Here is a 23,302-nt window from a genome sequence, read left to right on the forward strand (position 1 = left end):
TCTCTTGTGAGCCCTCTGCGTGCGATACCTTTCTGAGGAAAGACAGCCCTGCAGCAACTCTCTGCCACTAGTGGTGGCAGACCCTGTCCCCCCTTGATGCCCCTTTGGGTCTAGAGTCACTCTGTTGTTGCCCTCTGCTCGTCTCGTCACCCAGATCCAGCCGGGATGGCACCCCACCTTGCAGCCACTGAGGGCTTTTGCTCCGGATGCACCTCAGAAGTGGCTGGGAAAGTTCTGGGGAGGTGTGACTGGTGGATATTCTCCCATGGAGGCAGCAGATGCCTTCGTCTGGAATTAGACATTTGTGGATTTATCGAAGGTTGGGGGTAGAACAGGCCTTCACCATGGTCTGCGCCAAAGCCCCTTGTTTTACGAGCAAGAGTCGAAGTGTGGTCTCAGCAGAGCTTTGTTCCTGTTCAGGCTTTGCGGCTCTTGGGGTGGCCTTGACCCTGCCTGTCCCTGTAGCTGCCCGTGGTCGTCCGTCCTGCCTTCCTCTCCACCCAGGAAGCCTCTCCCTTATGCTTTTCTCTTGATACCAACTTTCCCCACGTCTTGTTGGCATTTCTGTACCCCCGTCATCCTACTGCCCAGGTATTTCGCACTAATACTTAACTCGAGTTAGCATGGAGTGACACACAGTTTCTTCTTCTTCCTCCTTTTTAATGGGATTTTTAATAGGATAATGGTCTTATTGACATTGTTAGTAATGAATAGATTTATGCCCGTTTTCTGGTGTTTGAGAAGGATTTTAATTGCTTCAGTAATATCCTTACCTACCCCTGGAGGCCTTTGGCTCCCAGCTGTGAGGTAGTTGATGGGAATTAGGAGTCCCGCCTAACCAGGGACTCTGACAACCGGAGACTCTGACTAAACCAAGTGGCCCATGCTGGTACCAAACATGGCCTTATAGCCCTGTGTTCATAACTTGAGGCTGGTTTGTTCCCCTCACACTAATTAGCATATCAGCACTGTCCTGCAGCTGCCCGGGGACTATCCTGGTTTGTCACTTAGTCCAAAGGTCAGCATTTTAGGACCACAAGCTGGACTGGCTCCCCTTGCCCCCACAATCTTTTTTGCCCTTTTCAGTCCCTGTGGAGCTGTGCAAGGAGAACCATTGTGTACCCCAAAGAGGCACCATACCTGGCTTACCTTTGGACTTTCATGGGCCCCTTCCTCCACCAAAAAAAAAAAAAGACCAAAAAAAGACTAAAAGTCATACTTTACAGCTAGGTTAGTGTAAAGATGAATATCGTGCAAGCTGGATTCATTATTTATTTATTTTTTTAAAGATTTTATTTATTTGAGAGAGAGAGCACAAGCAGAGGGAGAGGAAGAAGCAGACTCCAGCTGAACGGGGATCCTAATGAGAGACTTGATCTCAGGGCCCTGGGATCATCTACCCGAAACCGAATTCTGCCAATGACCAGTGCCCTTGGAAGCGGGCCCCGAGCCTCAGATGAGATCGCGGCTTTGATTTCAGCCCAAGGACACCCTGAGCCAAGGGCCCAATTTAACTTACTCCTGGATTCTTGACCTATGGCAACCAAGATAGGAAATGACAGACGCTCACAGCCCCCCCGACCAGGCGGGATTTTGTGCAGCAGTGGTAACCTCTGGCAAGCAGGCCCTGTGTCTCCCCTGGGGCGTGCGCTTTGGAATTTAGGCTTAGGGAAGAGAGAAAGGGGAAGGTGTGGGTCTCTACCTCCCCAAGGCAGGAGGCAGAAAATCATTCCGTAGATGCAGGCAGTTCAGGTTCGTGTTCAGCTGCCAAGTGCGCATCAGGCCCAGATAACGTTGAATAATTAATTCTGCTCTGAGCAGAGTGAGGCCTTGCATAAAGCCCCATTAAAAAAAAAAAATCAAGTCTGTTCTTCAAAGGCAGAGCTTCTCTTTTGAAGTGGTTTGAATGCCATTTCCAGGCTGCTTCCTTAGCATAAAAACGCTCAGGGGTTTCCACCCTCCCCCAAGGCCCCCCCCCCCACTTCTTTGAGTCACTAAGAGGCCCCTGATTCCACCTTTCGCAGCAGGCTTCCTCTGGGCCCCAAGCCCTGGTCACAGCCCTGTTAGGAAGCTGTGTGTCTCAGCCTCGGAGACACAATCATGGGGAGGCGGACAGACTGTTTTCAGCAACGGTTTGAGGCTTCAGACCCTGGTGGTCAAGGTCTCCTGGGGACCAGTGCAGCTAAGTAGGGGCGGGAGGCTGAGGGATTGACAGTGGAGATGTGGACTGGGAGTGTGAGGGGCGGTGACGGTGCTGGAAGTCCTCCGCTCACCGGGGGTGGGGTGGGGGGCAACCACCCTGTCTCCACCACCGCTGTCCTTCCAGGCCACTACCTGGTGGGCTGCAGGGGAAGCCATACTGTGCCCAAGTGGCTCAGGACACAAACACTGACGCTGTGTTGAATTCTCAACTGTGCTGCTTCTCTCCAACTCTGTTAGAGTTGATGCTTATGTCTCTGATTCGCTGCATGGATAGGTCAGTGCCCCCAGCTTGGCACCAAGGGCACCCCTCTCCCTTCTGATGACCAATCTCTGTGTCTTGCTTTCCATTTTAGGGCATCTTTACCAGGAATAAGATTTCTAGGTTCTTCTCTTGTTGCCTGGAGACCCAGTTATGACGTTGGGCCGTTACCCCACAGAACCTTGCTCTGGTTTCCATCTAGCTGTGCTCGTGAAGTGAGTGTTCACTGTCGTGTGTGGGCTGAGATGTTAAAGGTCGTGATTCCATATCTCGGGGTTGTGCCAGGCCTGGAGAGACCGCCACACCAATCGCTCTGTGTGAACACTGTGCTCAGACAACTCTCCTTGCTCAACATAATAGCATAAGACTTTGTGCCCACTGTGTGCGTGTTCCCACACACCCTCCTTGGGTCACTCTCTGTGGAGTCCCTTCTTGAGTTGCCTTAGTACATTCCTGGTTGACCACACCCTGGTGGGAGAAGGAGTAGAGAGATTTGGAATCAGTAGTTCTGGGTTCAAATCCTGCTTGTACCTCTGACTAATGGTGTGATGTTAGCTGAGTCATTAGCTTTTATGACTTAGTTTCCTCAAATGTAAAATGGGGGTGGGTGGGTGGATTACATCCGTCAGCTTGGACTGCCATTACAAAGTACCACAGACTGGATAGCTTCAACAGTAGAAATTTATAGCCCCAGTTCTGGAAGCTGTAAGTCCAAGATCAAGGTTGGCAGGGTTGGTTCCTTCTGAGGGCCCTGAAGGAAAGATCCATTCCAAGCCTCTCTCCTTGGCATGTCGCCCGCCATTTTGTTTCTGTGTCTTCAGATTGCCTTCTCCGCATGTCAGATTTCCTTCTCTTATAAGAACACCAGTCAGATTAGATTACATCCCATCCCAACAACTGCATTTTGATTTAATTACCTCTTTAAAGATCTTATCTTCAAATAGAGTCTCATTCTGAGGTTCTGGGGGTTAGGATTTGAGCATAGGAATTTTAGTGGTGGGGAAGTTCAGCCCATCGTGGAGGTGGTGAAACTACCTGTCGGTCTACATCAGAAGAAGGTACGGAGGATCACATATGGTATCATAAGAGGGCACGTTCGATGCTGAGCACGGTGTAACAAGATGTTTTCTGCAGACAGAGTTGCCTTCTCTAACACTGGTTCTGGCACATGTGTCCAGTGAAAGCTGCTGGATGGAGTCAGCTCTCCAGCTGCTCTCCTGGAACTACTTGGAACCCTCGATCGTCTGTGCAAGCCTCCATGAAGTCATTAGGTCTGAGGTTGGCTCAAACACACAACCTGTCTGTTGAATCTGTGCTTAGCAATTAGCTCGGACCAACTCAGTGTAAACGTGAATGCAAACAAAGGCCCTGAGATCGAGCAGTAGGATTTGGTCATAAAGGGGTCACCTTGGTGATTCAGATTGTCAGTATTCTTTCTTTTCTATAGCTTATCATTTAAGTGAAAATATAAAATTTAAAAAATTTTATGTAAAACCTTCAGATCTCTGAGAATGTGTCCTAGGGTCCCCATCAGAGAAGCACTGTTTTGGGGGAATGAGACTGAATTTGCAAGTTTAATCAGGAGCCGTTGTTTACAGGCTAGATCTGTGGGGGACTGCATGTGGTTTGTGGGCCCCAAATGTTTGGTGCAACATTTTATGTGTCTGTGCATATATGCTACTGTAGTTCGCAAAAACAGGCACAGATCCCTCCCCTGTTGTCCTCTGTGCTCTGGCAACACGACATCAGATCCTCCCAACAAGCTGTGTGGTTGACCTATCCATGCCTTCAGTGCTCACTGGCTTGGCTGTGGTCAATGGGAGGGTAGCAGATGTGATCCTGGCAGAGACTTGAACAGCACTTGACGTTGGACGCTGCCTTATCTTGCTGGCCCCGAACCCCTGAATTCACTGTACTAATAAGCCTGGTGTCATCCGCTGGAGAATGACAGGTCACATCGAGAAGAATCCTGTGTCCTAGCCAAGAGTCAGGCAACTCTTGGCCAGCAGCGTGTGCACCGCCAGACGCATGTGCCGTCCTGGACCGTCCAGCCCCTGGGCGAGCCAGGCGTCCAGGCAACCTTGACTGAGCCCAGACAGCAGATGGGCAGCAGCGCCCCATTGACTGGAGACTCAGGGGCATTAATAACCATTGCTTTAAGCTACTAAGTTCTGAGGCGTTTTGTTACCTAGCAATGACCGTCTGATACACATGCATTTATTAACCTTTTTTTTCTGGGAAGAGAAATCTTGTCCTTTTGCAGATTTCTGGAGGGATCTGATATCTTTTCAAAGGAAAATGTAGGTAAGAAAGAGTTGCCTGAGAAAGCCCAGCTGGGGGGAAGCCAGAAAAGGCTCAGTGTGGATCATAAGGGTGGATTTTAATGAACTCCAGAGCGAGGCCGAGAAGTAGGCTAAAAGTGATGGATAATCCTTGAGGGTTAGGAAGGTGAGACCTCATTATATGTAGGTACCTGCATTTCTTTAGATTTGTATTTTTGTTTCAAGGAAAAGTTATATTTCAAGTTATCAGAAAGCACAGAATAGTTTGGAAAACTCTGCCAGCCCCCATCTCTCTGTCAGCCATGCTAGCCGAAGACTTGACTCTTTGGAACACAGGCGTGGTATGGACCCAGTTACCTGGGCCCGCTGTAGGAGGGCTGTCTTTGCAGGCTCTCGGAGAGCTGTATCTTTGCAGAGCCATGTGCTTTAAAATCAGTTTTATGTGATTAAATAGGCTTGATTATGAATAGTAATTTGGCATCAGAAATAGGAGAAGGTTTTGTCCTTAAAAAGATAGTCTGAGTGATAGCAGACTTACGTAGCTTATATATAGCTACAAGTCCATGATTAACTTCTGCCGTTGTGAAGCTCCAGGCCAAGGTCATGGAGGACGTGGGCAGGAAGGGGGAAGATGTGACCTTGGAGGGGTCATGGGCTTCAGAGTAGGGAGGTCTTACCTTTGAGGGGAGCGAGCTGTGCTGTCCCACTCTGAACGTTCCTGCCAGGAAGGGGTGTGGACACGGAGCCTTTGGGCAGCAGGTCACAGGGTAGGGGACTCCCCATCCTCACGTGGTCTCAGGGGTGACGTTGAGGGTTGCACACCGTCATTATCAGGAGGGCAGAAGCAGGCGTGGGTGGGAGGCCCTCCTTCTTGCCCTTAGCTAGACCACCTTGAATACTGCGAGGGCTTTGCTTTCCCGTTCTGCACGAATCCCTCTTTCCTTCTTTCTCAAGACCTAAACGTTTTGTGGTCACCTGGGTCTTTGTGTTGTATGTTCTGCAACATTTCCCCTCTCATTGTGGAGGTTTGGGAGATCATTTCATTCTGACAATTAATGGGGTTAGTGAACGCGGACATAGTACTGAGGCCTGACAGGGGAGCAGGAAGGCACGGCTCCTGCTTTGAGGATCCCATGGTTTTGGGGTAGCCAAGGATGCCCAGAAGTTACTGTGTGCTATTTGGTAAATGCCGTGACAGGAGCATGGGTGGGATGTCCGGGGAGCACAGAGAGGGAAACATTTCTAATCCAAATGAGGCCGGGCCTATCCAGGAAGGCTTCCTGGAGAAGGGAGCTCAGTAGTTCTTTAGCCCAGATTTTAGAAGTATCCAGCATCGGGACGCCTGGGTGGCTCAGTTGGTTAAGCAGCTGCCTTCGGCTCAGGTCATGATCCCAGTGTCCTGGGATCGAGTCCCACATCGGGCTCCTTGCTCATCAGGGAGCCTGCTTCTCCCTCTGCCTCTGCCTGCCATTCTGTCTGCCTGTGCTTGCTCTCTCTCCCCCTCTCTCCCTCTGAAAAAAAAAAAAAAAAAACCTTTAAAAAAAAAAAAAAAAAAGAAGTATCCAGCATCGAGCACTTAGAAGCTTGAAAACCTGCGTTGCCGGCCATTGCTGTTGCCATGGAGAGAGGGGACGTAGGCTGAGTTAGAGGTGCAATCCTAGTGGCCTCAGGCAGGGTAAACCAGGTGGGGGACCAAGTTCTTGGAGCTGTGATTTTCCTTGTCTGTAAAGCTCCTGGTTATGAGCCATGATCCCTGAACACATAGGGAGACTGAGGTAAGAAAGATGGCAGCGTCCTGCCTGAAAGAGCCTGAGGCAGGACTGTACCCTCTGTGACACTGCTCTGTGTCCCTGTTGCTTTGAGGCCAGCCGCTTGTCACCTTAGGCCAGCCGGGCTCTGGGCAGCAGGCTGCTGGGCTCCCTGGGAGAGAAGGTCATCTATTATGTAAGTGTCATCCCTAGTCTGGCTAGTGATCAGTGGCGACATTTAATTTTTTTTCCATTATGTGGAATAATTTAAGATTGTGTTACGAGTGTCATTATTATTGCAATTTCCCGGTAATAAAAACAGCATCAATTATTTAATGTCACCTTGTGTGTCTGGGTGAAGTGGGGATGACGGGAGGCAGAGGCTGGGCGGAGGGGGAGGCTCAGCCCGCGTGGGCTCCAGGCACCTTCCATAGCATCAGCTTGGCCTGCGTCCCCATGGGAGGGGCTGCGGCCCTGCTCAGACCCTCGTTCCCTTCTCCATCGGGGTGTATCATGGCCTCGCTTTAGCTGTGGCTGAGGGGCTGGCAGGGGCACCACATCGTCCTCTGACCTTTGCCTTCACCCCTCATTAGAGAACTCTGACCTGCTGGTCGACCCCAGTTAAAGAACCTGCACTGCGTGGGGTCGGGGGAGCTCAGAGCCATCCCAGAGCTCCCCCAGCCTGAATGAACTTGGCAGGCAGCTTGCCCATGAGTGGTTGAGGGTGGTCTGCTCTGCCCTGCCCTGGAGGTTATTCACAGCAATGGACATCCCAGTGGGAGAAGAGCCAGAGACAGGTGAACACGTCGAAGCTGGCCATTGGGACTTGCAGCAAATGGCCCAGAACTGCTTGCAGTGAGTTTGGGGCCTGCGGTGCCTTGGCTCCTAGGGTCCCATGTCCGTTGTGCTTTGGCAATGGGCTTCCGTTTGGCCTTACAGACTTATTCATCTCCGCATGGCTTCATCCCCCTGGCTGTGCTCTAGGCTTTTCCTTGTGGGACTCATTTCTCTGGGGCTCTAGAAACTTCCGCGGGCAGCGCTTCTCCCCCTGGTACCCAGGACAGCAAACCCCGATGAGCGGCACCCGGACTGTATTTCTTAGTGGAGATAAACGGCATTATTTTCTGAAGCCCTTATGTTTTCATGTAAGACATCCTGGGGGACTGCTTTCCTCCGCCCTCCCTCCCCCCATTTTCTTTCTTCCTTCTTTCCTTTCCTCTCCATTCCTTCTCTTTGGCTTCTGGAAAGTGTTAATTATTCTCCAACTCCTGCCCCTTTGCACAGCCCTTCCAGAGTGGGTGGAAATGGCTGTGTTTGTTCTGAACCAGACACTTGCTCTGAGCCATTAATAATAATAATAACAATTAATAATAATTCTGTCGCAAGAAGACAGCATCTCAAGTTCCGTGGCCCTGGTGGTGTTGCCTGGTGCCTCCCGGCAGTTCCCTCCCTGCTTTGGGGACCACGCTGGATTTGGAGGGGTGGGCGGGGAGGGGGGGAGAAGGGCTGGAGGAGGACTTGGGGGGGTGGTGCAGAAGAAAATCAAGACTTGTACTTTGGGATGGAGCCTGTGTGTCTGGCACCTTGGCATTTGGTGACCCAGGAGCCCAGGAGCCCAGGGGCCTGCCAGACCCACCCCGTGCCGATGGGCAGCCCAGCCGGCTCTTAGGGCTGTGGTGGGGAGTCGGGAGCAGCTTGCGTTAGTCAAGGAAGCAAGGTGAGGAAGGCCTCACCTTGCTGTCCTCGCAGGGCCGGCAGGGATGGAGTGGGGAGCACGACTGGAAAAGCTTTGCAGAAGATACAAAAGAACAGAAAAGCCCCAGACCTGTAAGGTGGTGATAACCCGTCGAGAGGGCTGTGCCGTCGTCAGCAAAGCAAGAGGAGGATGTAGAGAAGGAATTTCTCCCAGGCTCTTAATCACTGGTGAACAGGCCAAGGCTGTGTTCAAGGCAGCGCCCCCTCCACGGGCAGTCTGTGTGCTCCGGGAGCAGCCCAGCCCCCAAGGAGCGAGGTGTGGGGTCAGCCCTGCAGGAGCTTCCTGATTTTCCTGACTGCGTTCGTGGGCATTAGATCGAGCCACCAAAGCAGCCCTGGCATCTCCCACGGGGGCCATTCCTTGAAATTCCTAGGGACACATTTCTACTTCTGTTGTCCCCATCCGCAGTTGAGTGGAGAAGGTGGGCGACATGGAGAATCCCAGAAGGGAGTCTGGAAGGAGTGCTAGGAGGCTGGCCGGTGTCTGGACTCCGAGAGGTGTGGGGAGTGTCGCCAGGCATGGGGTGCGGAAACAATCCTTGGCTTCACTCTGTGGGTGTGCCCTGTGAGCCGGGTGGATGTGCTGGGTCCTTGTCTAGCTTTTAGATGGACAGCTTCTTCTTCTTCTTCTTTTTTTTTTTTAATTTTTATTTTTTATTTCTTTTCAGCGTAACAGTATTCATTGTTTTTGCACCACACCCAGTGCTCCATGCAATCTGTGCCCTCCCTAATACCCACCACCTGGGTCCCCCAACCTCCCACCCCCCGCCCCTTCAAAACCCTCAGGTTGTTTTTCAGAGTCCATAGTCTCTCATGGTTCACCTCCCCTTCCAATTTCCCTCAACTCCCATCTCCTCTCCATCTCCCCATGTCCTCCATGCTATTTGTTATGCTCCACAAATAAGTGAAACCATATGATAACTGACTCTCTCTGCTTGACTTCTTTCACTCAGCATAATCTCTTCCAGTCCCATCCATGTTGCTACAAAAGTTGGGTGTTCATCCTTTCTGATGGAGGCGTAATACTCCATAGTGTATATGGACCACATCTTCCTTATCCATTCGTCCGTTGAAGGACATCTTGGTTCTTTAGATGGACAGCTTCTAAGTGAGTTGGAGGTGGGATAAAATGGAAAAAGGAGATGTCTGGGCGGGGGGACGTTTGCCTTGCTGGGCCTTGCCGGAAGCATGGTCTTCAGAAATCAGTGTGGCTTCTTCCCTGACTTCCAGGGACTTTGCTCAAACACCGGGGAGGCCACCTTCAGCGTCTTCCCTGGAGGGGAGCGCTCCATCCTTAACATTTCCCGGCCAGCTAGCACACCTGCCACGTGTGGGAACAAGGCCTCCCCGGACGCCGGATCCCCGGGCGCGTGGCCGGGCTGACTGGCTGGGACTGTGATGTCTTCTTGCTTTATCAGTTCCCGGCACTCTGTTTTGCATTTATTGTTACTTTATCGTCTGTCTCTGGAAGGAGAACTCAAGATTCACGAGGACTTGGCTCACCTCATTTTGCCAGAACCTGGTGTGGTTCTGGGACTCGGTGGTTGCTTCCTAAGAATTTGCCAGATCCACGAAGGGAGGCAGGCTTCCTAGAAAAAGTGGCAAAATTCTGACCTTCACAGTAAAAAAGGGGGCCTGTGAGTTTCTAGCGTTACTAACAACATGGGGTGCTTCGGGGCCCTGACCATCCTAAATCATTCAAAAGCAGTGCTCCCTCAGCCTTGTCTTGGTGACCTCTGGCTGCGTCATTTTGTTGGGGGGGCCCTGTCCCGTGCAGTTAGGATGTTTAGCAGCTCCCCTAGCTTCTGCCCATTAGAAGGCAATATTCCTTTCCCCCACTCCCTGCACAAAAAAGTGCCCATTGCCAGTGTCCCTTGGGCAGCAGAATCACCCAGGCTGAAAACCACTGTTCTCAGGCAAAACCCGGTCCCCCCAAGCCACACCTTGCTGAACGGGCCAAGTAAGCAACGTCAGGCGTCTAAATGGTGTGATGTTTCTGCTGTAAGGAAGTGGTCCTCTTTCCCTATCCTTTCCCCAGTGATGCATCAATCACATTATAAAAACATCCCCTTATGAAGGAAAACAAAGGAAGGAAAATCAGCTGACACATTCTCGCGGTGAAACACGTCTTTTATTGCCGCAGTAATTCCTCAGATGTCAGCGTGCGGCAGAGAATTAGAAACAAGTAAAGCACACAAACAAACACAGAGCCGTGACTCGGTGGCCCGCGGCACAGCGCAGACACCAGCTGTCACCCGGGGGTGCCGAGAGGGGGTTTCTCCAGGGGGAGAGACTGGCCCTCTCAAAGTCCCTTCTGTCCCCACGATTCCGTCCATCTGTAGTGCCAGCCTTGACTGTGATATGGTGTGACAGGCCGCCTCTCTTGGTGCTCCTCCCAGGGACAGAGTGGGGGACATCCTGCCGCCCCTGGGACTCCATAAAGGGGCCCGAGGACCGGAACGAGAGAAGCTCAGACAGAGCCACAAGGCTTTTCTTTTTTTTCCCCTCTTTAACAACACGGTTCTCTGAGGTGTCACCACCCTTATTTCAAATGGCTTATGGACGATGTTGCCCAATAAAATGACCAGGACAATGTCGATGTGTTGGACAAATGGGATGACGTGGGAGGAAAGGCTTATGCCTTCGTTTTCAACATGTCATTGGAAAGAAATAATGAACTTAAATATCTGAATTATTAGATTCTCTTTCGACTCCTGATCCCCAGGGACACTGGAAAACAAGGAGACATGTGTGCTTGTGCGTGTGTGTGTATGTGTGTGTGTGTGTGTCTGTGTAAGACACACCCAGGCATAACTTTGATGAGGGTCCTTCCGGAAAGCAGTTTAACCGGGACTTTTAGTAGTTGCTTATACATGGGAGCATTTCAGTGATTAGATCATCAGTCTTCTCTCCTATATTAGAGACACATATTTTATTTTTATTTTTTTAAAGATTTTCTTTATTTATTTGACAGACAGAGATCACAAGTAGGCAGAGAGGCAGGCAGAAAGAGAGAGGAGGAAGCAGGCTCCCTGCCAAGCAGAGAGCCCGATGGGGGGCTCGATCCCAGGACCCTGAGATCATGACCTGAGTTGACGGCAGAGGCTTAACCCACTGAGCCACCCAGGCACCCAAGACACATATTTTAAATGGAAACTTCTGTTTTGAAACTATTTTTGCCTGGATTTTAAAAAATATCTTGGTGGTTGGTTTGGATTTTTTGTTTGTTTTGTTTTGTTTGCCCATCGAGGTGATTCTACTCACCTTCCCTCAGTGACCAGCATCAGCATGTTTGGGGAAAGCCCTCTCAGAGCTGCTTACCCATCTTCCTCTGTGCCTCTGTGACCCATTAGCAGAGTCCGAGGGGTTTCCCCAGATACCTTTGGAAGAGAAGCTCGGTCCCATTATGGTCTCATTTATCTGTTCCTACTGGAACGTTGGCTTCACGAAAAGCTATGACTTTGTCTTGTTCACCAAGGAGCCACGACGTTGGCAGTCTGTAAGTCTTAATCACATAAACATGGGGATCAAAATTAAGATTTTGCCTCATTAATGTAGAGACCATCGCATTAAGGAGCGACAGACAAAGCACAAAGGTGACATGGCTGTCTTAAGGTCCATCGGACTTCACTCCAAATATGTTGGGTCCCCTCGATGGGCGCTGTTTCCTTCTTTTCAGGTGCTTTTATTTGGATTGCTTCTCCTCTGGATCTCACGAGAACCGTGAAGGTGGTCAATTCCTAAAAACGTTGACCTTGTTCCTGTATGTAGCAAGGCCACCATCCAAGAGAACCTGCCACGTAGCCTTCTAGGGACGGTTCGGGAGCTGAGTTCCTTGTGCCCTTTGCCCTGCGGTGATGCCGCGTGGACTGCCCCCCTCCCTTTCCCAGGATGTGTTCTTCCCATTTTTAGGATCAGCATCGAACGGTCCTCAGATCCCAGGGCTTTTGTCACCCCAGAAGCTCTACAACCAGAAGGCTCGTCGTCTTCCTTGTGAGGAGCCCCAGCACTTTGGGGACAGACTGGCTGTCTGCCTGGGCGGCTCTGAGCTGGAGGGGCCTGGGGAGCGAAGGTGGTGGGGTGTTACAGTGACGTCACTGCTTCTTGTTTCAGGGTGCAGCAGAAGATCCCCCGACGGCCCTGGCACTGAACTTCACCCCTGCGTCGCTGAAGAAGTCTGACACTGAGGGTCCCCGGCTGCTCTTCCCTGAGAGTGAACTTTCCATCCGGATAGGTAGAGCTGGGCTCCTTTCAGGCAAGCTCCCTGCAGACCCTGGGCTGAGTCAGGCAGCCGAGGCTCAGGCGTGGTGTCAGAGGAAGGACAGGGGAAAGGACCGTGTTCTGTCCTGTCCATACACGTGCCTTACCCCACCGTGGCACAGGGTTGGACCGGTATCTGGCCCCGTATCTTCCTTCCCTGTTGCTCTCCAGACCACCTGCAGGAGCTCACAGAGCCTTCTCTTTGCCTTCCCAGCCGGGCCAAGTGGGACCCCTCTGATGGGACTGGGCTGATTTGGGTGACAGCACCTGGCACTTGTCCCCCCGTCTCCCCCTAACAGACCCCGAATGCTCCTTTCCATCCACACGACTTTCCTCTTTTTGACGCAGCTGGGAAACGGTGGCAGCCAGGCTGTGTCCCACTGACAAGGGGTGGAGGGTACCCTGGGAAGGGGTACATGGTTTTCCAGCCTCGGGGGAAGACTTCCCCTCCTCGTCTCATCATCACACGCTCGTTCAGGGCATTTGGCTAATTGGAGAACCAGTTAGCACGAGGAGAGGTAGATGCCTTTCTTTCCCTTTGAATTTATTGAAGTCCCAGGCTGTGACATGTATGCCCCCCGCCCCGCCACTTCTTCCATGGACCATGGACTTGGGGCTAAAACCACTGAAAAGATGTCGAGAACGGGTGGCTCCTCCCCTGCACAGGGTTCTGTCTTGATGAATTGGGGAAAGACAGACTGGAGTACGGTCATTGTCTTCGCGTTAGCGTTCACAGGAGGAGAGTCCTTTCACGTTTCCACACTGGGATTTGAATTTGATCTTTTTGCCACATGTAGACCAAGGCAATCTCTAGACCTCAGGGGGAGTCAGTGCGCCGAAGTCACAGTGAGGCCAGTTCTCGCTGATCTGTGTTCTGACTGTGTCCGGCATGAATCATCTGTGCAGACCTCGAATATCTTCCCCACTTGGGTTGATCCTCACGGCCTCTTAGGACTTCCCCGGTGGGACGTAGTCAGGAGGTGCAGACTCATCTAACATCGGCTCCCGTATGAGAGGGTTAGCGCAAACATTCTGCCCCCTGCCCAACAATCACACATGCCATTCATATTTGAGTCAGAGCGACGTAGGTGTTTTCTGCTGTTCCCCTTCTACTGGAGAGTCAGGAACTATCCGGAGACCAGGATGGAGCCTGTCCTCCAGGAAAGCTTGCCATTTGTCATGCCGAACCGTGGGAACACAGAGGCAGAAGGCTTCTGTCAGCCCTTACTAGCTGGCACTCCTGTGTACCCCTATGAAGCCTTTGTAAAAGTTCTGATTCTGAGCCTTCTCTCGGATGAAAAGGTTGGCCAGATTTTATTCCAACCCCCCAGTTCTTTTTTTTTTTTTTTTTTAATTTTCAAGGCTATAGTGGGGAGGTTCAGAGCCTGTTAGTCAAAAAAGGTAAACAGTAGCAATCCCTTGGATAGCCCTGTCCAGAGCAGCCAGGAGAACATAGGCCAGAGGGAGTTGGCTCTGCAGGAAAGCCTCCCGGGACTCTCGGATCTTCTTGGCAACCCAGGGTGGAGGGGGAAAGTTGGGGGCTGTGTGGGAGGGAGATGTCCTGTCCTCTGCTGAGGACACGCACCTAGTCACAGCTGGTGACCGGGCTGCCCTCCCTCGCCGTTGCTAACTTGTCAGATGTGCTCCTGAGAGCACGGAGGTGGTTTGCTGAGCCTGAGGGCGCCCAGCCATCTCCAGAAGGTCGCTCTTCTGCTCCCTTGGACACACCTGTGGGCATCAGGCAATGGAAGCCTCCAAAGCTGAGAAGGGCCATTTGCCGACCCGCCAGCAATCGAGCCCAAAGATGCATTATTTATGCTCTCTGGGTTTCCCTGCAGCGGGCTGTCAATGGAGCAAGGAGATCGGTTTGATGGGTATTTAGTGAATAACATCAGCCTTTAAAAAATAATATTGGCGCTGCTGTTATAATGTTTCATAATTGCTTCGGCAGGAGGAAAAGCCAGAAAAGCCACACTATGGGAGAGAAGGTTCAGCTGCTCTGAGCGGCGGCGGCAGCCCCACCGGGCTGGGGACAGCGTTCAGGAGATACTTTCCTATTTCTGTCTTGGTTCCAAATGTGTTATGGTATCAGCTGTTCTCAAGGCTGGGATCTTTGGGGACTTTGCTAGACCAGAAGTTCTTTGGAAACCATCAGTCTGTCTGTCTCTTGATTCGGCTACTTCTTTCTCTCTCACCAACTAGTTTTCTTTTAATTAAAAAAGGAATCACATGGATTCAAAATAGAAAAGTAATTTTTCTCCCAACTTCGAGCCCTTTATGGTCCAGGCTTCCATCTCAGGCACGCACGCCATTTCTAGTCCTTTGTGTGCCCTTTCAGAAATAATACGATTTTACGGTCATGCTTGGCCCAGTGTTTCTTACCTTGTGTTTTTTCGGTGAAAACACCTTCCCATTCTTGCTGCTGGCCATGATCTTACTTACTTAGTCCCCTCTTGGTGGCGCTGTAGGTTGTTTCCCGTCTTAGGCTTTTATAAAGAATGTGGCAGAGAGCCTTTTTATAGGTACCTCCCTGTGGGCAGAAAAGTTGAGTAAATTCTAGAAATTAGGCCAGAAGTTCTATACATCTGGGGTCCATGAATGGTAACCAAAAGGTTCATGTATCTCTTGACATTTTATGCAAAATAATGTGTTTTTAGAAGCCAAAGGTCTATACCATTCATCACACTTCTAATGGCTCCTTGACCCTGATGGTCATCTAGATCTTGGGGTTTTTTTTGTTTGTTTGTTTGTTGTTTTTTGTTTTGTTTTGTTTTGTTTTTTCCCTCAGCTTTCCCCATTCAGCTGCCCAGTTGGATTTTTATTTTTATTTTTTTACTGGCACTCCCTCTAGGTTAAAGAAGGTTAGTAAAAAGTGAATCAGTCCATTCTTTTACTCGTTGTTAACTGCCCATTTCAATCTGTTGTTTGTTCTGAGGGAGGATCTTGAAACTCTTCTTCAAGAATGAGGTTGGTTTTTTATTTGTTTGTTTGTTTTCCATTGACCCATTAGCTTGGCAGATGGAGAATCATAATTCTGTGTATCTGTGGAAGGAACAGGAGTAACATCATTTTCCAGTAGAGAAAGGGGTGGATTCAATTTGGGGAATTCTTTAGTTACAAAGTGGCACCTGTTTAAGGTTTCCATAAACCTTTCCAAATCTTGTCAAAGGGGTAAGTGAAGGGGGACTTGAGTCAGGAAAGCATAAGCTGTAAGGATCTCTAGTTAGAAACAGATTTTTCCTTTATGTCCTGTTCTTTTGTAATAGTAGAACTTGCCCAGAAGGAATAATTTTAACTAGACACACTGGCCCATTAGAAGCCACGTTTTGCAAAATGAAACCAGCACAGACCTAGTGTTGGGTGGGTTTTAGGTCTGCGTGGGTGGCCATCACCAGCCCATTGTCAGCATGGGTTTGCTGTTATCTTAGTCTAACATCTCGAATTCCTTCTTGGTTATGCCACTGACTTGCTGGGTCATATCCTCCTGTGGAGACAGAACTGAGCTTGGGGGAGAGGCGTTGCCTCTTCGCACTCAAGGTTCCCACGTGCCTGACGCCCAGATTAGCACCCTAGGGGGCTTGCCAGTCCAGAACCAGAATGGAATCCAGCTGTTCTCCGATAACTTTGTCCCTCCTCAGGACACCCTCTTTTCTCCTCCAGGTATCTTACTGTCCCCTTTTAACCTTGGGCTCTCCCCTGTTTTCCCAGTTAAACATCCTCTCTTAGGCACCTCTGGGAAAAGATTGGAATAGCTGCTAAACACTGAGGTGTCCAACAATCCACAGTGTTTTACTCCTGCTTGTGCATTTGCATTTTAACTGCAGACAGCTTCTCTAGCTGGGTAATGAACCTAGGAGTTAGATTTTCATGCTGGTTGATCTTTGGAGGATTCTCTTTTTCGATAGATATGGGGGTACCTGGGGAAGGCACTGTGCAGGGAGAAATCCCCTCTTGCGAGACAGCTGCCTGTTCTCTCCGTAAGCCCATCCACTTGTGTTCCACTCCCAGCTGCCAGATTTCTTTGGCACTGAAACTCCTTGGCAGTAACTTAATCCTAGCAAAGCAGAGAGGACTTACTTAAACAGCTTCCAAGCTCCTGTGACAACTGCTTCTTTCTTCTTCCATATCTTCTGACTTTTCGAGTCTTCCTTGAAGAAGATGCTCCTTCTGTCCCCGGTGGAGTCATATTTAGTTAACTGAAATCTGTCAAGAGTCAGAGATAGCTCCTAGGAGAAATTCTCAATGTTTCTTTGTAATCAGGTCTCTAAAATCACATGTTTAGGTTTGTTCCAAGAAGTTTCTTGGTGACTTTGACTTTTGATCAGTAAGACCTCTAAAGATGAAAGAACAACTTCACGGTTTTTAATGTAAATCTAGTATCTTGGCGTGTGGTTTTAGCAATTAGACTGTCCCCACTTCCCCCCACCCCCACATAACTGGTTGGTGAGGGGACAGCTGCAAGTCTTCTCCTGGCCTAATGGAGAGTTGTCTGGGGCCGGGAAAGTAGGCAGGTCCTGGCATTGCCACCTCCCTTCTGGACCAAGGCCTGCAAGCTGGGTTTCTTCAAAGTTTGGGAATGAGCCACACCTGCCAACCCACGGCCACAGCACTGGGGCTATTAAAATACACCACATCTTCATACATGGAAATAGGGAAATATTTTTCAGAAGGACTAAGAGCAAAGTGTTCAATGAAAAGAATCACCAGGAGCGCTTTGGCATCGAGGATGTTGAAGGAGGAAGTCACACTGAGGAGCCAGGACTCTGCGTGGGTGGGGCGAATGACCGTTTGCATGTCCCAGCTCCTGGAAACCTCACTAGGTGCAGACATCTTATGGATCCTTGTGCTTCTGCAGAGTATCATATGTCAGCTAATACTGAACGCTCAAGTAGCACTTTTCCCGTCTGTGTGCCTTTTCCTAAGCTAGGCAGTCATTTGGGGCGTGTGCTTTTTCACAAGGCCTGGGCTTAGAGGCAGACTTATGGCAGTCTTCAGGCTGCCGTAACGAAGTCCCACAGACTGGGTGACTTAAACAGCAGAACCTCACCCCCTCGCCAAGTTCCGGAGGCTGAACGTCTGAGGTGGCAGCTGGACTGGTGTCCTCGGAGGCCCCTCTCCTTGCTTTGTAGGTGGCTGTTTTCTCCCTGGGACCTCACATGGTCTCCCCTCTGTGCTGCAGTGTCCTTACCTCGCCTTACCAGTCAGATGGATTAGGGGCCAGATGACCTCCTTTCCGCCTAATTTTGAAAGATCCTGTCTCCAAATCCAGTGACATTCTTGGGTACAAGGGTTAAGGCTTCAACGCAGGAATTGGAGGGGCACACAACTCCACCCATAGCAGCACTTCACAATTTTTTAGAAAAGGTCATCTTCCTCCGGATGGCAATCAGCCTACAGGAAGAGAACGGGGCGGCAAGAGAATGGGGTTCTCCTGGTTTCCCTCTGCCTTTTAGAGCCTCTTACCTTATTTCTGCCTCGTCTGTTAGACTCATAGCTGGACGGGCTGGGGATGCAGAGAAAGGGGTACGGAGCAGGACTGAATGAAACTGAAAACGCCCTCGGGGTCAGCACCAAGAAAGTCAGTCGGGGTGATCTGAAGTCTGATGGCCGGAAGCTGCTAGCAGGTGCACCGTCTGTGCTTAATGAACTTAAGGGGCGGGACAAAGCTGGCCGTCCCGCGAAATGATAGGCTTGGGTGTCTTTGAGGGAGATCAATATGCATGCGCACGTGAACGTGTAGACATGCTCTCCTGGCAGGATTCACCTGCTGCGGCTGCCATGATGTCGTTCCCCAGACTGGTGGCTGCAAACCGTAGACATCTATGTGCTCTCGGTCTCAGATCCGGAGACTGGAAGTCGGCAGGGCCACGCCCTCTCCGAAGGCTCCGGGGACGGGGCCTTCCTGGGCTCTGATGACTTCTGGTGGCTCTGACATTCCTTGGCTTGTCGTTGCACCCTTATATTTCTACCCGCTGTCAGCTCATGGCCTCGTTCCCTGCGTGTCTGGGTGTGATCCCCCTCTTCTTTCTCCTGCAAAGACACCAGTTGTTGGGTTTAGGTTGTTGGTTTAGGACCCACCCTAAGCCAGGGTGACCGTCTCTTAACTAATTAACATCTGTGATTCCATCTCTATTTCCAAGTAAGGTCACATTCTGAGGTGCTGGGAGGACATGGAATCTGGGTTGGGGGGTGGGGGGCCCTTCTCAACCCAGGACGCTGACCAGCCCCTGCCTCTGATCACTGCTGACCGGCCTCCAGGATCCACGTTAGTCTGAAGGGGCTCCTGTGTCACGCACCAGCGAGGAAGATGAGAGAAAACGAGAGGCGACAAGAGGAGGCTAATCCTAGCACTAATAAAGCCCCATTTAATTCGTCAGGAGCCTGTGGAGCAGCTGCCGGGGCTCTTTGTTTGAAATATTCATTAAGTGTCTACTGAGGAGTTAGGGATACTGTCTCCTTATGCAAAATTTAACATTTGCTGGGCTAGCAGATTCTATCATATTTATAAGAGTTCTGACACATTCATTTCAGCTCATAAGTCCATTACACTGGGAAATGTGTTTTTAATGTGCTTTTGGGAAACAGAGCAGACAAGTGGCTTGGGCAGTGCCAGCCCCCCCTCCCCACCGTTAGGATACTCCTGCCAGGCTTTTATTACCCGGAGATGGAGGGGGCTGCTGTCAAAGTGCGCAACCTGGGCTCCCTTCATGCCGTTGTGTTTTGTTTTCCGGATGGGATTTTTTGCAGACGCCGCTTAAGCTGGAGAGAAGCACAGGGTGGTGCTTTGGTTGCAAGATTTAAGGTCTTCGGGAGTCCCTCCGTGTATGCACTCCCATCTCCATTGTTTGTTTTTCTTTTCCTTGGGCCTGTTATGGAAAGTGCCTAAGAAGGAATGGAAGCTTGTTGTAAGCCCGTGGACCTGGGAGGTGCCACTCACGGAGACAGGCAGCCTTGGAGAAGCAGGCACGGGCTGCGAGGGAGGGGGAGGAGTAGGGTTCCAATCCGTGCAGTCAGCACCAACAACTCTGGCATCTGGGATGGGGTCAGTGCAATCCTGCCTTAAAGAAAAGGAGTCCATGCTGAGCTCCATTCCTCCCGGGTGTTCTTTGTTAGCACACACGGTCTGTCCGACCTCCCTTCTCTTAATTCAGCTTGTGTGCGTTATGTTATTTTCTCCCCCGTTCTTCTCTCTAGTGCGTTTCCCCTCCTAGGGCTGGAGAAAGAAAATAGCTCCAGGTGTCTTAAAACTAAATCAATTGTCTCAATGAAACATGATTTCAAGGGCTATAGCATTTTGGAGCTGGAGCTATTAAGGGATGTGCCAGTGAATTCCTACTTGATCATCCCAGACAGAACTAATTCACAGGGTTCTTTGACTCCTTGATTATCCCAAACTCATCATCAGCTGCTAGCGGAGGCAGAGGCGATCACCGGGGCAGGGAGGGAGGGGCAGGAGAGGATGCATAAGATGTCTCTTGCAACTCTCAGATATGCTGGACCAGATGTCTACTGTCTTTCCGAGCAGATCAGTCTCCTCTGGTGATTTCACAGCACCGATCCTCAGTAAGCCTTGGTGCGGTTTGCTCAAGTCAACCATAGTAAACATTGACAATGTTCTTTCCGGTGGGGAGGCTCCTGTTGTTGTACATATAAAAACAGTTAGGAGACATTGAGCCCTGAAGGAGATTCAGATCTTCCTGGAAAGCCAATGGGCCATTTTATATGATTTAATGAAACATATAGAAGCTTCTAACAGTCCCATAAGTGGGTCTTGAATATGTCCTTGGTGCTCCCACGCAGAGCCCTTCATTTTGAGTTATTTATTTTTAGAGAAGGAGTGGGGCACAGTTTGAGGCTCAGCTTTTTCCATATGGATGTTCAGTTGTTGCAGGGCTATGTATTGGAAAGACCTTTCTCCACTAAGTTGACTTTGTGCTTTTGTAAAGTATTAATTGACCATATTTGTATGGGTCTATTTTTGGACTCTACATTCTGCCTCTCCAGTTTATGTGCCTCTACTTTTAGCAGTATCACACTCTCTTAATTATGGTAGCTTTATTGTACATCTTGAAATCAGATGTATTGATTTCAGTTCTTTGTTCTTTTTCAAAATTGTTTTGGTTATTCCTTTGCCGTTATATGCCAATTTTTAGAATCAGGTTGTTAAAATCTACAAAAAAATCCTGATGGGCTTTTGGTTATGATTGCATTGACTATAAATCAGTTTAGGGGAATTGACATCTTAATAATATTAGTCTTCTATTTCATGAACATGGTATATCTCTCTACTTGTTTAAGCTGTCTTGGATTTCTTTTATCAGCATTTTGTGGTTTGCAGCATATATATCCTACACATATTTGGTTAGATTTTTGCCCGAGTATTTCCTTTTATGGTGCTATTATAAATGATACTGTATTTTAAATTTTGATTGCTAATTGTTCATAGCTATTTTACAGAAATATAATGGACTCTCATGAATTAGTCTTGTTCCTGCAACTTTGGTAAACTCATTTATTAGTTCTAAGAGGTTTTTATGCAGATTTCTTGGGATTTTCTTTTTTTTTTTTAAGATTTTATTTATTTATTTGACAGACAGAGATCACAAGTAGGCAGAAAGGCAGTCAGAGAGAGAGGAGGAAGCAGGCTCTCTGCTGAGCAGAGAGCCCGATGAGGGGCTCCATCCCAGGGACCCTGGGATCCTGACCTGAGTGGAAGGCAGAGGCTTTAACCCACTGAGCCACTCAGGTGCCCCTCTTGGGATTTTCTATGTCCTATCTGTGAATAGTGGCTGTTTTATTACTTCCAACCTATATGCATTTTATTTCTTTTTCTTATTTGTACTGGCTAAGACTTCTAGTACACTGTTGAATAGGAATGGTGAGAGTAGATATTCTTGCCTTACTCCTAATCTTAGGGAGAAAGTATTCCATTTTTCACCATTAAGTATGGTGTTATCTATAGGTTTATGAGAGATGAAAGGCATACAAATTTGAAAAGCCACCTGGATCCTAAGAGATGTCACAATACAGAAATGATACAGAGTTAGAATGGGTCAGAAAATAGGATGTGTGGAGGGACTGGGTTTGAATTCTGACTGCACCCCTTAGCAGTAGACATTGCACAACCTTCATAACCTTATCCCCCTCAGTTTCTCTCTCCAAACTGGGGGTAACAGTAATTGCCTCATGGAGCTGCTGTGCACCTAGGTGAGGACGATATGTGTAAAATGCTTAGAATAGTGCTTAGTGTTCTGTATGCCCTCAGTGAATATTAGTCATCATTATTCTAGAAAGACAACTGCTCAAATGGCCCAAGAGCTCAGCGTGCCTGGATGTGGGACTTTTTTTTTTTCTTTTTTGGCCCAGATCGTGAAGATGTTGCTGCCCATATTAAAAACTACAGGAAGCTGGGGCGCCTGGGTGGCTCGGTGGGTTAAGCCGCTGCCTTCGGCTCAGGTCATGATCTCAGGGTCCTGGGATCGAGGCCCACGGCGGGCTCTCTGCTCAGCAGGGAGCCTGCTTCCCTCTCTCTCTCTCTCTGCCTGCCTCTCCGTCTACTTGTGATCTCTCTCTGTCAAATAAATAAATAAAATCTTTAAAAAAAAAAAAAACAAAATAAAAACTACAGGAAGCTTTCGGGTTTGCGCATGGATTCTCCAGTCATTGAGCACATTTGGGTCTATGATGCTCTCAAGGGGCTCAGACAGAGATGTACAGCATTTCCATTTGGTGGCCACATTGGAAAAGAACAGATTAGCCCTGAGCTGGAAGAGGAGGTTTCTCCGAGGAAAAGGAAATCCCTAAAGAAATTCAAGAAGCATAAATGTGTGGTTAAGGAAAAATAGACCATCAGATAGATGTGAGAAATTACAGAGAACTGGGAGGTGAGGAGGAAAGAACGTGTGTGCGCGCGTGTGTGTGTGTGGAACAGCGGGATAGAGTCAGGGCGTGTGGTAGTAACCTGGGCTTCCTTCATTAGCATAGGAATGGACTTTGCCCACTTTCCCTTTTTCTCTGGCCAGGACACAGAACAGTGTCTTAGCTCAGAGAACGAAAGTGGAAGTGGTTAAGCACTGGGCCTGTGAAGGGGGCTGAGCTGCCCGTCACTGGAAGGATTCAAGTACAGGCTAGGTAGGGAAGTTATAGAGCAGCTCACTGTGCAGTGTGGAAGTTTGGGCTTAGCAACTGCTGAGCCTGCTTTCTGCTCCAAGATTCCTCATCCCTGAGTCTACCAAGGGCACCTGGGGTAGACCTCATCTGCCTGTTGGGCTTGTGGGACCTGAAAGTCTGGGGCAGCAGCTTCTGGCCTGAGGTCCTGGAGCCTGCTAGTGGGAGCTTGGGCACCAGCCCCCGGGCAGTCTCACAGGTTAGTAGGAACAGCATGGGCCTGGCCATCAGGGGCTGCAGGTGCCTTCTCTGGGCTCAGCTACCGGGCCTGTGCTTCCTGCCATGCTTCCTGCCAGGTGTTGCCATGGCAACCTCTCCCCTCCCCCCCCCCCCCCCCCCCCCCCCCCCCCCCAGCCCCTCTGAGCCTGGTTAACAGGACTGCATCTCCCCTTGTCTGTTTGCATCTCATCTCGTCTCTTCTCTCCTGGTCTCTCTCACTCTCCTCTTCAGATCTCAGCCTTGGAGCATCTCTTTTCGTGCCGGCCACCCTCCTCATCTCCTCTGCCCTTCCCTTTCCTCCTCTCTCTCTGAGGCCAGCCGCTCCCCTGCTCTGAGAACGGGCGATGCTTGGGGAGTCCTCTTGGGCTCCGAGGGGCGCAGGGGTGCCTCCATGACCCCAGGGCAGCCCT

The 23,302-nt window shown here is 49.9% G+C and overlaps 1 protein-coding gene across 3 annotated transcripts in view; it reads left to right on the forward strand.

Annotated features, from left to right (window-relative positions):
- Positions 1–23,302, forward strand: part of LOC111158193 (solute carrier family 39 member 11) — a 322,724-nt gene that overhangs the window by 89,352 nt on the left and 210,070 nt on the right. For 2 of the 3 annotated variants that reach the window (XM_022520108.1, XM_022520107.1), the window contains exon 5: positions 12,360–12,501. In XM_022520108.1, the coding sequence (XP_022375816.1) occupies positions 12,360–12,501 (142 nt within the window). The remainder of the gene's footprint in view (positions 1–12,359; positions 12,502–23,302) is intronic. The other variant, XM_022520109.1, reaches the window with a different exon arrangement.

The sequence above is a fragment of the Enhydra lutris genome, unplaced genomic scaffold (genome assembly GCF_002288905.1).
Source record: "Enhydra lutris kenyoni isolate GAN:26980312 unplaced genomic scaffold, ASM228890v2 scaffoldscaffold57, whole genome shotgun sequence".
In the NCBI taxonomy this organism is placed as follows: Eukaryota; Metazoa; Chordata; class Mammalia; order Carnivora; family Mustelidae; genus Enhydra; species Enhydra lutris.